Source organism: Sorex fumeus, unplaced genomic scaffold (genome assembly GCF_029834395.1).
Source record: "Sorex fumeus unplaced genomic scaffold, SorFum_2.1 ptg000038l, whole genome shotgun sequence".
Lineage (NCBI taxonomy): Eukaryota > Metazoa > Chordata > Mammalia > Eulipotyphla > Soricidae > Sorex > Sorex fumeus.
In genome coordinates this window covers 8,021,926-8,036,901 of record NW_026606095.1, presented here as the reverse complement: position 1 = coordinate 8,036,901, position 14,976 = coordinate 8,021,926, and the positions used below count along the sequence as shown (strand labels likewise).

The following is a 14,976-nucleotide window of genomic DNA, read 5'->3' as shown; positions in this document are numbered from 1 at the left end:
AGCAACCTCTGAGCACCCAACCCGGAGTAGTCTCCAAGACCATTGAGTCAGCCCCTCAAGAATGGCTTAATACACATAGTTACAAATCTATTATTTGATTAGAAATATTGGGTTTCAGTATACCTCTCTTCCAGGTTTATGTCTAAAATCAAAACAGGTTAAAGTCTACAATCAAGGCAGTAATTTTATGAAATAAGAAGTAGCAGATTGTGTATATTTGTGAGTGGGTATGTGTGTACCGCATGTGTGTACACACTTGCCTTTGTAGTGTCTGAGGTACAGCTTTCTCTTCAAACTCCTACTCATCTCTAGGTTGACAGGCATTTGTGAGTTTTTTTTTATCCCCACTCCTAACCCCAAATGAGTTAAATATTTCCTTATTTGCATTCCCACAATAACTCAGAACATTTCATGTGTTCCTTGATATTTTTATAATATTTTTTAGGAAGAATGTCTCTTTTTTTCATCTATTTCTCAAGTTGGTATATAGTAATTTCTTTAAGAAGCAGTCAAGGGGCTGGAGCAACAGCACAGCGGGTGGGGCATTTGCCTTGCACGCAGCCAACCTAGGTTCAATTCCCAGCATCCCATATGGTCCCCTGAGCACCGCCAGGAGTAATTCCTGAGTGGATGAACGAGGAGCAACTCCTGTGCATTGCTGGGTGTGACCCAAAAAGCAAAAAAAAAAAAAAAAGAAGTGGTTTAATTAGTGGGAAATGTGCTTACCTTGCATGCAATTTACCTGGTTTGATCCCTGCTACCACATATGATTCTGAGCCCTGCCAGGAGCATCTGAGCACAGCCAGAAGTAAGCCTAGACCAGGTGTGGGTCCAAAACCATCAAAGAGTTGTTAAGTGAATTGTAAAGGGATTATGTAGGTTCTGCTGTTGATTTCTCAAAGATTTCACAATTTTGAAGGGTGTAGGAAAAACAGAACGTGCGTATAACCACAATGTACATTGGATTGAAATAGAAGCACTTTTAGAAGAAAAATCAAGGTACAGTGGTAGTCACTTTTCTGCATGAAGATAGAGGAAAGCAGGAAAACTTTTGTCACAGCTGAATCCTAACACATCAGTGCAGATTTCATTTCAGTTTTGCTTAACCTGTTCATGTATTTATTATGTTCATTCCTTATATTGCACAGAAACTTATTTTAGTGTCATGATACCATAGAATTCTTTTACCTTGTTCAACAGTTCCAGGAGATGTCATGAAAGAATATATATTTTTTCGTAATGTAGTCTTTATTGACAGCTATTGTTTTGCTTACAAACCTGACACCTGCCAAATACTGACAAATCAGCATGTGTTTGAAAATAAAAATTTACACTAGGGTTAAGGTTTGAAAATGATCTTGCTACAAAAATTTTGTTCTCATTACATACCTAGTGAAAAATATATTTTTAGATTCTAAGTAGACTGCTCAAATAAAATTGAAAAATGATGAACCATGACATACCAACCTATTTTAATATGATATATAGAATAATTCTTGCTCCTTTTCTACATTGGAATATACTCAAGAAAAATTTAAATTTCCTAATAACAATGTTAACTTCCATTTATTCCATATTACTAATGTTCCAGAAAATGGTTATGTAAGAATTTTTTGCTTAAACATTTCTTAAATTTTCTCCAACACTAAAATTCAATTTATTTCACAAGATTTATACAAAAACTTACAAGGTTAAAATACAGTTGCTTTACCTACCCGCTTCTAACCACAGTTATATCACTGGAACTGCGCATGGTCCCTCGAAAACCACCAAAAGTGATCTCTGATCACAGAGCCACAAGCAAACGCTGGTATGTGTGCCTTCCCCACAAAAATAGCTTTTGAGAGTTATCCCAGAAAAAAATGAGATCTGACTCTTTAGATAGAACAGCAGCCTTGATCTCAGAACAGTTATCAGGTAGAAACTTTGTTCTAGAGAGATAACAGCCAGTAAGATTGCATATGGCCAAACCAAGTTTGGTCTCTTGGACCACATATGGCAACCTGAGCCCCTCCAGGAGTGATCTCTGAGCACAGAGCCAGGAATAAACTCTGAGAATAACCAAATATGGCTTAAAAGCATCAGGAAAATTTGGTCATTGTCGTTCAACTCACCTCTCCCATACAAATTCCTGTATACTATGTTTTCCAAATTGCCACTTTCTACATGTATTCAAATACCATATTGGATTATAAGAGACCTCCTACTAGATCTATCCTACTTCATAGAACCCGTAGCAGCTTTTTAAGAAGAGGTCTTATGTCTGGTTCTATCACTCAACTTTCATCTCGCCAACAGCCAAAATGATTAGTACTCAACTACACTACAAAATGCAACTTATTGGGGATTAAAGGTCCAAAAGATTTGATTGATCCAAGGTATTGGTTATGTTTGTTTTTACTTTGTTACTTATATGCTCGTCTTATACTTATTAACCTTAAAAAAATCATACAGAACTGTAAGGGCTACATCTACACAATGGAATACTGTGCAGCAGTTAGGAAAAAATGAAGCTATGAAATTCACTTACAAATGCATGGACATGGAGAGTATCATGCTGAGTGAAATGAGTCAGAAGGAGAAAGACAGACATAGAATAATTTCACTCATTTGTAGTACTGTAGCACTGTAGCACTGTTGTCCCATTGTTCATCAATTTGCTCAAGCGGGCACCAGTAATGTCTCCAATGTGAGACTTGTTGTTACTGTTTTTGGCATATTGAATATGTCATGGGGAGCTTCTGCCATATGGGCGGGATACTCTCGGTAGCTTACTGGACTCTCCGAGAGGGACGGAGGAATCGAACCTGGGTCAGCCCTGTGCAAGGAAAACGCCCTACCTGCTGTGCTATGGCTCTAGCCCCACTCATTTGCAGAGTATTTAAAGTAAAGTAAAGGCCCTCCCGTTGATCATCGATTTGCTCGAGCGGGCCCAGTAACGTCTCCATTGGAGACTTTGTTGTTACTGTATTTGGCATATCGAGTACCTCATGGGGAGCTTGCCAGGCTCTGCCGTGCGGGCGAGATACTCTCGGTAGCTTGCCGGGCTCTCCGAGAGGGGTGGAGGAATCGAACTCGAGTCGGCCATGTTGGCTGCGTGCAAGGCAAATGCCCTACCGCTGTGCTATCGGGCGTGGTGGCGCGCGCCTGTAGTCCCAGCTACTCGGGAGGCTGAGGCCGGAGGATCGCTTGAGTCCAGGAGTTCTGGGCTGTAGTGCGCTATGCCGATCGGGTGTCCGCACTAAGTTCGGCATCAATATGGTGACCCTCCAGGAGCGGAGGACCACCAGGTTGCCTAAGGAGGGGTGAACCAGCCCAGGTCGGAAACGGAGCAGGTCAAAACTCCCGTGCTGTAGAGTATTAAAAAAAAAATAATATAATATGAGACTAGTACCCAAGGACAGTAGAAACAAAGACAAGGAGGATTAGTCTACAATTGGAAGCCTGCCTCAAATGTTGGGGGAGAAGCAATTGGGATAGAGAGGGGACCATTATGACAAAGATAGTTGGAAATGATCGGATAGGAAAGGCATGGCAAAAGTAGGTAAAGGAACAAACATGGTACCTTCTCAGAATCTTTGTTCCAGACCATATGTCCAGAAGTACAGAGAGAAAGGGGTGGGGGCCGGAGAGAAGGAAGGAGGCTGCCATAGAACCACAGAGGCAGGCTGTGCAGGAGGGTAATAGGAGGGAACCAGGGGTCATTGGTGGTGAGAAATGGACACTGGTAGAGGGATGGGTGTTGGATCATCGTATGATTGAAGCTTGATTATGAACAGCTTTGTAACTATGTAAAACTGTAAGGGCTCAACACATCCTTTGTGTGCAGAAATCTAGATTCAATTTCTGGCATCACATAGCCCCCCAGGCAACACCAAAAGCAGAACCCAAGCAGTACCACGTGTGGCCCCAAAATAGAAATGACTTAGGATAATATAACATCCATCCATAAATAAGAAACGTGGTGATTTGCCTTTTATTTAAAGTGTGTGTGTGTGTGTGTGTGTGTGTGTGTGTGTGTGTGTGTGTGTATGAAGCAAGATAGTTTTTATTGAAGGAACTTGAGAAATAGTAGAGCAGGTAGGGCACTTGCCTTGCATCTGGTCAACCTGAGTTCAATTCCCAGAGTCCCATACCTCCTGGTGGTCCCCCAAGCACCATCAGGAGTAATTATTGAGTGGAGAGCCAAGAGTAACCCCTAAGTATTGCCAGGTGTAGCTAAATGGTTGGAGGTGAGAGGGGCTGGAAAACCATAGTTTTTAAACATTTAACGAACAAAACTTATTAAGACATGAGGGGAAAGAAAGATACTGCATGATCAAGGCAGAATAATGCATGCTTGAGAGGGCAGCTCAGAACTTTTTATTGTTGTTTTTGTTATTATTTGTTTTTTGGGTCCCGCAAGGCAGTACTCAGGCCCTACTCCTGGATCTGCCAGTTGGCGGGGCTCAGCACCATATGTGAGATTACCAGGGATTGAACCTGGTCAGTCATGTGCAAGTCAAGAACCCTACCCACTGTATTGTCACTACAGCTCAGTTTTAAAAATAAACAATTGTATAAACAATTGTATAAACAATTTTAAAATAACAATTGTTTATTTTTAAAACTGAGCTATAATGATAGTACAGTAGGTAGAGAAGTAGATAAAGGACCAAACATGATAACGTCTCAGAGTCTGTATTGCAAACCATAATGCCCAAAAGTAGAGAGAGAGTATAGGGAATATTATCTGCCATGGAGGCAGAGGGAGGGTGGGAAAGGGGGGGGTACACCAGGGATATTGGTGGTGAGGAATGTGCACTGGAGGAGGGATGGGTGTTTGATCATTGTGTGATTGTAACCCAAACATGAAACCTTGTAACTATCTCACGGTGATTCAATTTTTTTAATTAAATAAATAAATAAACAATTGCCAGTAGCTCAGTGGGCTGAGTGGATCCTTTACCTGTAGGAGCCCAACTTCAACGCAAGCTGCAGTTTCCTAAGCTCTTCAGGGCCAACCCCTGACAGAGTCAGGAGTAGCCTATGCACCACCAGATATATCCAGTTAATGTGTGTGTGTGTGTGTGTGTGTGTATTTTTTTTCTGGAAGTGCAGGTCAGGGTATCACACCTGGCAATGTCTCAGGGTTATTCCTGGCTCTGCACTCAGGAGTTACTCTTGGCAGTGCTTGAGGGACCCTATGGGATTCCAGGGATGCAACCTGTGTTAGCCACCTGCAAGGCAAAGTAGTCTACCCACTGTACTATCAGTCTGGTCCCAAATTTTTTTAAATTAAAAACCAATAACAATGAATTACTTTAACACTTTATACCTTGATAATCCCCAGGTTCATGACTGATTTACAGGAGGGGGAAGCAGTGAATTTTTATTAAGGCTGTAAATTGGTTTTTAAAAAATGCCTAGAGATTTAAAAATAGATTTTGGTCTTAAAAACACTCGAATACAGTTGCAGTATCTCCAAGAGGTATTCCTTTCAGACATATTAATAGTAGTTCTCTTTGAGCAGAGTGGGATTTCCTGCACAAATCCATAAACAGATATTCTTTTTCATAGATCGAATTGCACAGAACATCATTAAGTCCCATCTGGAGACATGTCAGTACACCATGGAGGAACTGCACCAGCTGGCATGGCAGACCCACACCTATGAAGAGATCAAAGCATATCAAAGCAAGGTATTCGGGAAAACTATGAGAAAGTTTTTCTGTTTTCTCTTTCTGACTTTTCAGTTTCAGGTCTGTTGAGATTTGGGGCTCAATAAGTGTTTGAATAAAGACCGCACTATACATCAAGGTTGTTCAGCAAGATTCCTGAACATCACTCCTACCAGATACCTGTAGCTCCTTCCCCACATGTCATGATATAATCAAAAATGCACAGAGGGGTCGGAGAGGTAAAACAGGAGCTAGGGTTGCTGCCCTTGCATGCTGCCAACCCAGGTTCAATCCCTCCAGACCTCACATAGTCTCCTAATTCCCATGGGGAGTGATCCCTGAGCACAAAGCCAGGAGTAAGCCCTGGGCACTCCAGGTGTGGCCCCAAAACATAAGCAAACAAAAACCTAAAGATACTCATATCTATGTTTTCAGAAAACAACATGACCCCAATTTAAAAACACTGCCTTTTTTTTTATAAGATGGGGGTAACACGGAGACTGTATTGGGTGACTTTAGGACATCTCTTGACTATTTTGGTTCAAAAAGAGCATTAGCAAATGAGAGATCATAAAAATAATCATCTCAAATTTATGTCATAAGGATGTGCAACAAAGCTCTTAAAGTATTTCTTTTTACAAAACAAATTTTTAAGGACAATAAAAACCCCATCCCAATCTGTTTTAAAAAAATCACCCTTGTTCACTAGAGAAGATTTGAAGAGAAGGAACTTGTTGGTGATGATAGGCTAGTATCATCATATTACTCATTTTGGGTTGAGCACCTCAATAACAGATGCACTAGAGAATTGAATTTTAATAGCTATATAAATATGTCTTCCTAATTGTGATTTTATCATACCTATTTTTTTTCTACCAGTATAACTAAATCTTACCACTCTTACATGAGTAGGAAGAAAAGAGTGTAGTCAATTTAAAAATGCTCATATTTACATTTCACATTCTAAAGAAAATAACCTCAGAATAAAAATATATTTTATTGAACTCTATAACTTAAGAGAGTGACTTGATTGGATGTCTTTTCTTCTGAAATTCTTTAATACAAAAAAAAAAATCATTGAATTTCTGAGGCCAAAAAGGTAGAATAGTTGCACAGCAGTAGACCAAGGTTTGGTCCCCTGCACTACATATAGTAGCCTGAGCTTCACTAGGAGTGATCCTTGACCACAAATCCAGGAATATTCCCTGAGCACTGCCTGCTATGGCCCAAATCTCAAGCAACAACAACAAACCCACTGAATTTCTGGGAAAAGGTTATAACATAAACGTATTATTCATTTGGTATTTATCGGGTATACTCATAACCCACAGATACCTGTGAATGGAGTGGTTATCCTCACTGTTAGAGTTTTTTTGTAACAAAATGGACTCAGGCTTGTGTCTGTTTAAATGAGACTTGGAAGGAAAAAAAATTGAAAAGGAAACTCAAGCTGTTTTTAGATACTATTGCATGTTTTAGTCTTAAAACTATAATAAATGTGGTCTAGTAGGGTTCAAGCAGGTCAAAAACAATCTTAGAAAAGATAACTCTTTTAGAGACATCAAGTAAAGTCCCTGATGAGGCGCCAAGTAACAGGTAAGCATGGCTTGAGTATTTTGTCAACCCTCCAAGGTGCCCTCTACTCTCCTTCCATTCTGGGCTTTCTCTCCCGCAGTCCAGGGAAGCACTGTGGCAACAATGTGCCATCCAGATCACTCACGCCATCCAGTATGTGGTCGAGTTTGCAAAGCGGATAACAGGCTTCATGGAGCTCTGTCAGAATGACCAGATTCTACTCCTGAAATCAGGTAAGCCAGGAGGGGCAGAAAGAGCCTCTTGTAGACCAGGATGTGGTTAACCCTCCGCTCTGGGGTGGTTCCAGAGAAGCCTCCTTCTAATCCATAGCCCCATCCTGCCACCCAAACTGTTGGCCAGCTCCCAAAAGGAATTCCCGCTCATCAAGTGCCCTGATACTCACTCTTTTCCCCTTTGAAGTCAAATACAATTTTGTTTCTTGAAAGTGGAGTTATTCATTGTGGAGGTTGAGATGTCCGACTTGACAGGCACTGCAAGTAATTAGCATGTCAGGGTGGTTGAATTGCTGAGCTGGCTGTAAAACCAGCTATTTGCAAGGGGAAAAACCCAGGCTAGCAGAGTGTGCCTCGGTGGTCATTTCCAATCATTTTAATGAGGATAGCCTGCAGCCAATATGCACCATGAGAGATGCCACATTATAGCCCCCTCCTCTCACACAGGCACTTCGCCACGCATGCAGTGACTTAGAAAGTAGCTCAAGAAACTGCACGTGGTTGACTCTGCAGATGCCGTTACCCAAACAGAATAAAAAAAAATGTTACCCTTCTTGTCCCTGTTTGAAAATAGAATATAAGAACCATCTGCGTGTTTGTATTATTCTTCATGATCCTGGGCATGGAAACAGTAACAATAACAGTTATATATACATATGAAATATTCATATGTTTGCCTATGATAGAACACTTGATCCTGTAAAATCTGTATTACTTCAATCATATGGAAGAAGAAGAAGTAATTATTCCGAGAAAGAAAGGACTATATTCAATATCACAAATTGGCATTTGAGCTCGGACCAAATAGAAAACTTGTTTGAAGTTTCACCTTTTTTTATCTAAATCTTGCTTGACTCAAATATTAATTTGATTTTTTCTTGCTGGATAAATAGAATCCCAAAGTTTAGGGATTTGGAGAAATAGTACAGGAGTCAGACACGTGCCTTACACAAAACCAACTCCAGTTCTCCTGTATCCCCAGCAACACATGTGGTCCTCTGAACATCTGCAGTAGTGATGTCTCAGTACAGAGCCAGGAGTAAGCCCTGAGCCTATCATCAGATATGGACTAAATAACTAATCCCCAAAATTAGTTCAACAATGGTTATTTGAACTACAGGGATTAGCAAGGAATGGCTTGTCTATTTTAAGGGTGTTCAGTGAATTGATTGACACTGTGGACCATTGCAAACTGTTTCAACACGTGGTTAGCAATTTGTGCTGATTGACATCCCAGAACTGGGCTGAAGGCCTCACTTCTTATCCATGTGAACCTCTCCATATATGCCTTGGACTTTCTTCCAGGATGGTCACTGGCTTTCAAAAGCTTGCATTTTTGGCCAGAGAGAAAGTGGTCCCTGAGCACAGAGCCAGGAGTAAGTCCTGGAAATAGTTACAAATGGCTCAACCTCTCCCTGACCCCGGGTCCCTCCCCCAAAAAAAAGTAATGATAAATAAATTTTAACTAGCATTCTGAGAAAACAAGACAGAAGCATAAAAACTTTGGGGGCCTGATATATAGCACAGTGAGTAGGGATATAGATATAGATATAGATACAGATACAGATACAGATACAGATATAGATATAGATATAGATATAGATATAGATATAGATATAGCCTTGCACATGAATGACCCAGGTTCTATCCCCAGTATCCCGTATGGTCCCCCAACCCCATCAGAGTAATTCCTGAGCACAGATCCAGGAGTAGCCTCTGAGCACTGCCAGGTGCGGCCTCAAAACAAAACTAAATAAATAAATAAAAACTACTTTTTACTGAAAGCTTTAGAAGTGTCACACCATTAGTGAAAAGTAGTCAGGAAAGGGCACCTGTAATCAAGGGCACTCTTGAAGGGGGTGAGGACAGGGAGGAGAGAGTGACAATGTTTTAAGCATGTGAATCAAAGAGGTTTTGTGTCTCTCTGAAAAGTCAAATCGGCCATTCCTGATACATGACTGTTAACTGAACTCCCCGAGGTCAGTTTCCACATCATAAAATAAAGAGAAGGACCAGGAACAATGAATTCCGAACTTGAAACTGCATCAACGGTGTGGGAGAAACTTACTGAACATTTTGAGTCATAGGCATCATATTAGGCCCATGAAATCTAAAACTCCTGAGGTGAACTCAATTCTTTGCATTTATAAGTGTCAGACCTAACCAATGCATGAGACTTGGAGAGTACTGATGCCTAAACTCTTGACTACCTCTATCTGCTGACTCAGCATGAAAGTCAGCCTTTATACACTTTCTAGAATTCGCCCATTATAAAGGCTACTGAAGTCCACCCAGAAGGGAGTTGCAAGGAGAAAATAAAAGAAGGAATCTAAGGGCTAAGCAAAGTTCTGGGTGGGGGATGGGGAGAGTGGGTGGGAGGTGGGGGGAGGGGAAGAAAGCACCTCAGGGAAGCCTTAGCCCCTTTTGTTTTGTTTGTTTGTCTGTTTAGAAAATCACAGCTTCAATTAATGTTTGCAAAGAAAATTTATTTGTAAATGAATCCTTAGGTTGGGGCCTATAAGGATAGTAAAAAGAAATCAGCAGAAAATGGAAGTAAAAGAAACGGAAGTCTAAAATCACCCATGTGATGCCCTCAAGCAAATTTTTGGCTTCTGCAGCTGGTTGTCACCTTTCTGGTTTCATGGGGGAAATGCGGATCTCTCCAAAATGCCAAAGTGTGTTAGAGTTGTGCAATAGTAACTGGAGGGAAAAGGTAGCAAGCTAATTCATTCAATTCATATTTTTATTAGCATTACTATGCTTTTCCAAGGACTTTTTTGTGTCCTTGAGAAAAACTGTTGAAGAAATTACCACAACTGCCTACACCTGAAGGCAAGGATTCTGTTCTTGGTCTAACAGAGAATTCAGAGAAATGCTATGTTCATCAAAGTCGAACAAGCTTCCTTATGTTAGGACTTTGATCTGTGAGTGTTGATTATAACTTTCTGGCTTGAGATAATTGAGCATTTTCCCCAAACCTATTTGACCACGATATCTTCATTTCAAAGAACATCAACTATAAGTAGTGCCCTCAAGAAACACATTGAAAGAATCTCTATTTAATGCCATTGTGTGCTGAAATATACATGGAGGATGTTTGCAACTGAAGCAGAAAGCAAGTTTTCCCAACAATCAGTTGCAAAGGTTAAGAGCCTAGACTTTCCCAGCTTTTTTTTTTATTTTTATTAGTGAATCACCACGAGGTACAGTTGTAGACTTACAAATTTTTGTGCTTGGGTTTCAGTTATACAATGATCCAGTACCCATCCCTCCACCAGTGCCCATTCTCCATCATTTACACTTTTTTTAAAATTTTTGTTAGTGAAACACCCTGAGGTACAATTGTAGATTGACAAATTTTTGTGCTTGGGTTTCAATTGTGCAATGACCAAACACGTAGTGGTGGAAAATGGACTTTCCCAGCTTTTTTGTTTGGAGACTACATCCGACAGTTCTCAGGGTCTACTCCCTTTTTTGTTTTGTTTTGTTGTGTTGTGTTTTGTTTTGTTTTGTTTTGTTTTGGGATCATACTGGCTCTGCACTCAGGAATCACTCCTTATGGTACTCAGGGGACCATAATGAATGCCCAGGATCACCCACCCACTATGCGATCTCTTCAGCCTCTCATCTTTGTTTCTTTATAGCCCACATATGCAAGAGATCATTCTGTGCCTGCCCCTCTTTTTCTAACTTCAACGTGATACTCTCCAGATCCATCATCATAGCAACAAATTTTATCTCTAGTCTCTCTCATAAGCATCAAGGGATTTTTATTTCTGAAAAAATTATTTTCTAATTATATTTTGTTGTTTTTTCCTTTCCCGTTGTTGCTGTTGCTTTTACTAGAGCTCACACACATGTTATTTCTCTTGCTGTTGCTCTTGATGCTGCAGTGACCGAAAATCACACACATACTTGATTGTGGGACTTGCATTACTGGCTGTGGTGCTTGCTAATAGTTGCACACTTAAGCTGCAGTACTTGCACATGTGAGCTCAGGGTTCATAGACCCTACCCACGGTGCTTGCACATCTTTACTTGTGGGATTTACAGGGGGTGGCACTGGAGTTTCTGTGTGCCATAGATCACACACTCTGTTATAGTGCCCGGAGTCCCTAACAAAGCTGGAGTGATCACTCTCAATGCATGCAGGCAACATTGGGGATCAAACTCAGAGCCTAATGCTTTAAAGTCTGTGCTTTTAGCCACAGATCGCCTAAATATATTTTTACTGCAGGTCCCTTAATATATTTTTTCAGGAGGGAAAAAATTCTGAGAGAATTTTGCATTCTTGTGCTCATATGTGTTGGTGGGCTGGAGCGATAGCACAGCGGTAGGGCATTTGCCTTGCACGCAGCCAGCCTGGCCGAGCCAGGTTCGATTCCTCCACCCCTCTCGGAGAGCCCGGCAAGCTACCGAGAGTATCTTGCCAGCAAGGCAAAGCTTGGCAAGCTACCCGTGATGTATTCGATATGCCAAACACAGTAACAGCAAGTCTCAAAAAAATGGAGACGTTACTGGGCCCGATGAACAACGGGAGGACAGTGTGACAGTGTGATATGTGTTGGTGTGTGCTCTAAAGGTTTTGGAAGCCTTTTTAATCTCTAGGTAGTAATAAAGTCTCTTTTTTCTATAGTTATATGCATATTTTTAAACATTTTTTACTTATAGGTTGCTTGGAAGTGGTTTTAGTGAGAATGTGCCGTGCCTTCAACCCATTAAACAACACTGTTCTGTTTGAAGGAAAATATGGAGGGATGCAAATGTTCAAATCCTTAGGTAAGCTTCCCTGTGGTCATGACTCAATTTTCTTATCCTCCCTCAGCTTTTCCGTCCTTTCAGATAGGAATTGATAAATGTAACACCTTGGTTCTTTAATATAAACTTGCACATACCCAAGCCTAAGAAACTGAAGTAGGTGAGCTTCCAATGTTTCATTTACCTCTCCTGATCATACATTTATGTATCTTACTATGAGAGGAAGGAAAAGACCATTTGGAAATTAATGAAATTGATTGTAAAAGGACAGGGATGCATTATAGTATACTTTGTAAATCAATATTTTTTTATTTTTAATCAAGTTTTATTGATTTGCCATTAGGTAATAATACTCCTAAGATTTCGGGAGTACAGTCTCACACCTTTATATATGTCTAAATCTTACCTACCACCAAAGTCAGCACACTTTCAAATGATCCCTTTACACATATTCTTCGCTCTGATCACTGCTGTAATTTTCAGAGATTCTGAGGGATTTTGTCAGTTCATTTCCTTGGGCAGGCTACCGAATGTAACCTGCCCACACGGCAGAGTCTGGCAAACTCCCTGTGGCGTACCCAATATGCCAAATACCAGTAACATTGATGGGTCTCATTCTCCTAACTCTGAAAGAGCCTTGAATATGGCACTTTTTAAAAAATCTCAGGGCTAGGATGAAGGAGACGTTACTGGGGCCTGCTCGAGGCAATCGACGAATAACAGGATGGTCATGATCATGATTTCCTTGGGTTATTTATATAACATATATGACAAAAACCATCCTGTAATTGTCTTTAATTTTTTGACTGACCTCAGCACCTTTAACTCAAGTTTTACCCATGTTTTTCTCTTTTTAATTGCCTAGTAGTATTCTGCCACGTACAGATGCCACAGTTCCCATAGGGTCAGCTATTCTGTTACCTTTGCATTTATTCCTTCACGAACTGTATTATGTTGCCTTCTGGTGGTCCATAACCCTTTGAAATCTTGTTTACATCCCCCAAAATGAGTTGACTCAATTAAAAGAGATGCTCCCTCCATTTGTTCTCCTATCCATCAAGTTCTGTGAGCACAGATAGAAGGAGTGCTTACTTGTACAAAATTATCCCCAGGCAGTCTTGAGGGAGAGCTGGGATAACATTGGAAGCGTTGTGTATCATTCTTCTCGAGGCATCATGGATGTATCATCTGCATCCATCAGCACAGCCTGGATAAGAAGAACATTAGCAGAGATGGGTTGATGCCAGGAAAGGTTGGAACAGTGATAGTGCCGTTTGTTCCAGATCCTGCCCAGAGACATCACCTTTCACCTTTTTTGCTGTTAGTTGATATGGTAGTCCACAAGTCTATCGGGACAGACATTGTTTCCCTGGTGCAGTTGATATACATCCAATGTCATCTCCAAGGTTAGATTTTCAAGAAAGAGGGAAAGCCTTGGCAAACAACAGGGGTTTATTTCCAGCTTCATAAAATAAACATTTATGAGGGATCATTATAGGCATGAAACATTATTTTGTCTAAATTCACAGTGACCAAGAACATGAAGCATTGGATAGAAGATTAAAATAGATATTAGCCTCTTAACCAATGTTCCAAGGAAGTGACTGAATTGATCTCCCTTCAGTGAGAAAGTCCATAACATCTCAGGTTAAGGCCACTGAAGCCCCTATGTTGCCATATTAAAGGGACTGGCAGTCCTGTGTCCCATAATGATGTTTAAAATTTTCTAGAATTTTTCTCTCTATACCAAAAGATCTCAAAATCATTTATGTAAAAAAAATAGTTAGCAAAATTTCAAACATATAAGGTTAGATTTAAATATTATGTTTCTAATCACATATTACAGTGAACATAAACATTTCCAGTTACCCCTTATCAGCAATGTTAACTTTTTTTTTTAATGTAGGAGTACTGCTATTTATTCAGCCACTGATTAGCTGATTGAATAGGACATGAACTCCACCTTACCTTTTTTTTCATAGTTTTATTTATTTCTTTCTTCGTATATTTATTTATTGAATCACTGTGGGAAAAGTTACTAACCTTTCAGGTTTAAGTCTCGGTCATACAATGAATGATCAAACACCTCTCCCTTCACCAGTACTCATTTTTCACTACCAAGAACCCCAATATACCCCCCCCCCGACCTCTCCAATGCCTGTGAGGCAGATGATCTCCACTTAATTCTTAACTTTTAACTTTCATTTTCTGGTTGGCCTAATTCTTCAATCTATAATTTCTATTACATAACTTTTTGCAGTTAGAAACTTAGAATTTTTTTCCATGTAACTAGTATGCAGATTTATAAATAATTTTTATAATGGGACTTTTCTTAGTGTTACCACAATCTGTTATTTAATTTGTCTTTTCTTTATAGGTTCTGATGACCTAGTAAATGAGGCTTTTGACTTTGCAAAGAATTTGTGTTCCTTGCAATTGACCGAGGAGGAGATTGCTTTGTTCTCATCTGCTGTTCTGATATCTCCAGGTAGGGAGGTCTGAAGTTTCTGTGTCTTTTTAACAACCTGTTTCATTATCTTTAATATAAATTAGATTACCCCTACTTAACTCAAGGCACTCGGGAGAAATTTTTAAAGAATCATATTTTCTTTAACAAGATTTTGATATCTTCAGGTAATTCAAAGTGAAATAGTCTTAATTTAATTGAAATTTTCCTTGGAGGGCTAATTTTGTCCCCAAAGTAACATTTGGATATGTGTTAAGGGTAACTTCAGATTCAGATAATCAAA

At 40.0% G+C, this 14,976-nt stretch overlaps 1 protein-coding gene across 1 annotated transcript in view; it reads left to right on the top strand.

Moving 5' to 3' along the window:
• Positions 1-14,976, top strand: part of RORB (RAR related orphan receptor B) — a 231,157-nt gene that overhangs the window by 194,703 nt on the left and 21,478 nt on the right. Inside the window, exons 5-8 of the mRNA XM_056118762.1 lie at positions 5,560-5,681; positions 7,336-7,468; positions 12,140-12,247; positions 14,604-14,714. Of these exons, the coding sequence (XP_055974737.1) occupies positions 5,560-5,681; positions 7,336-7,468; positions 12,140-12,247; positions 14,604-14,714 (474 nt within the window). The remainder of the gene's footprint in view (positions 1-5,559; positions 5,682-7,335; positions 7,469-12,139; positions 12,248-14,603; positions 14,715-14,976) is intronic.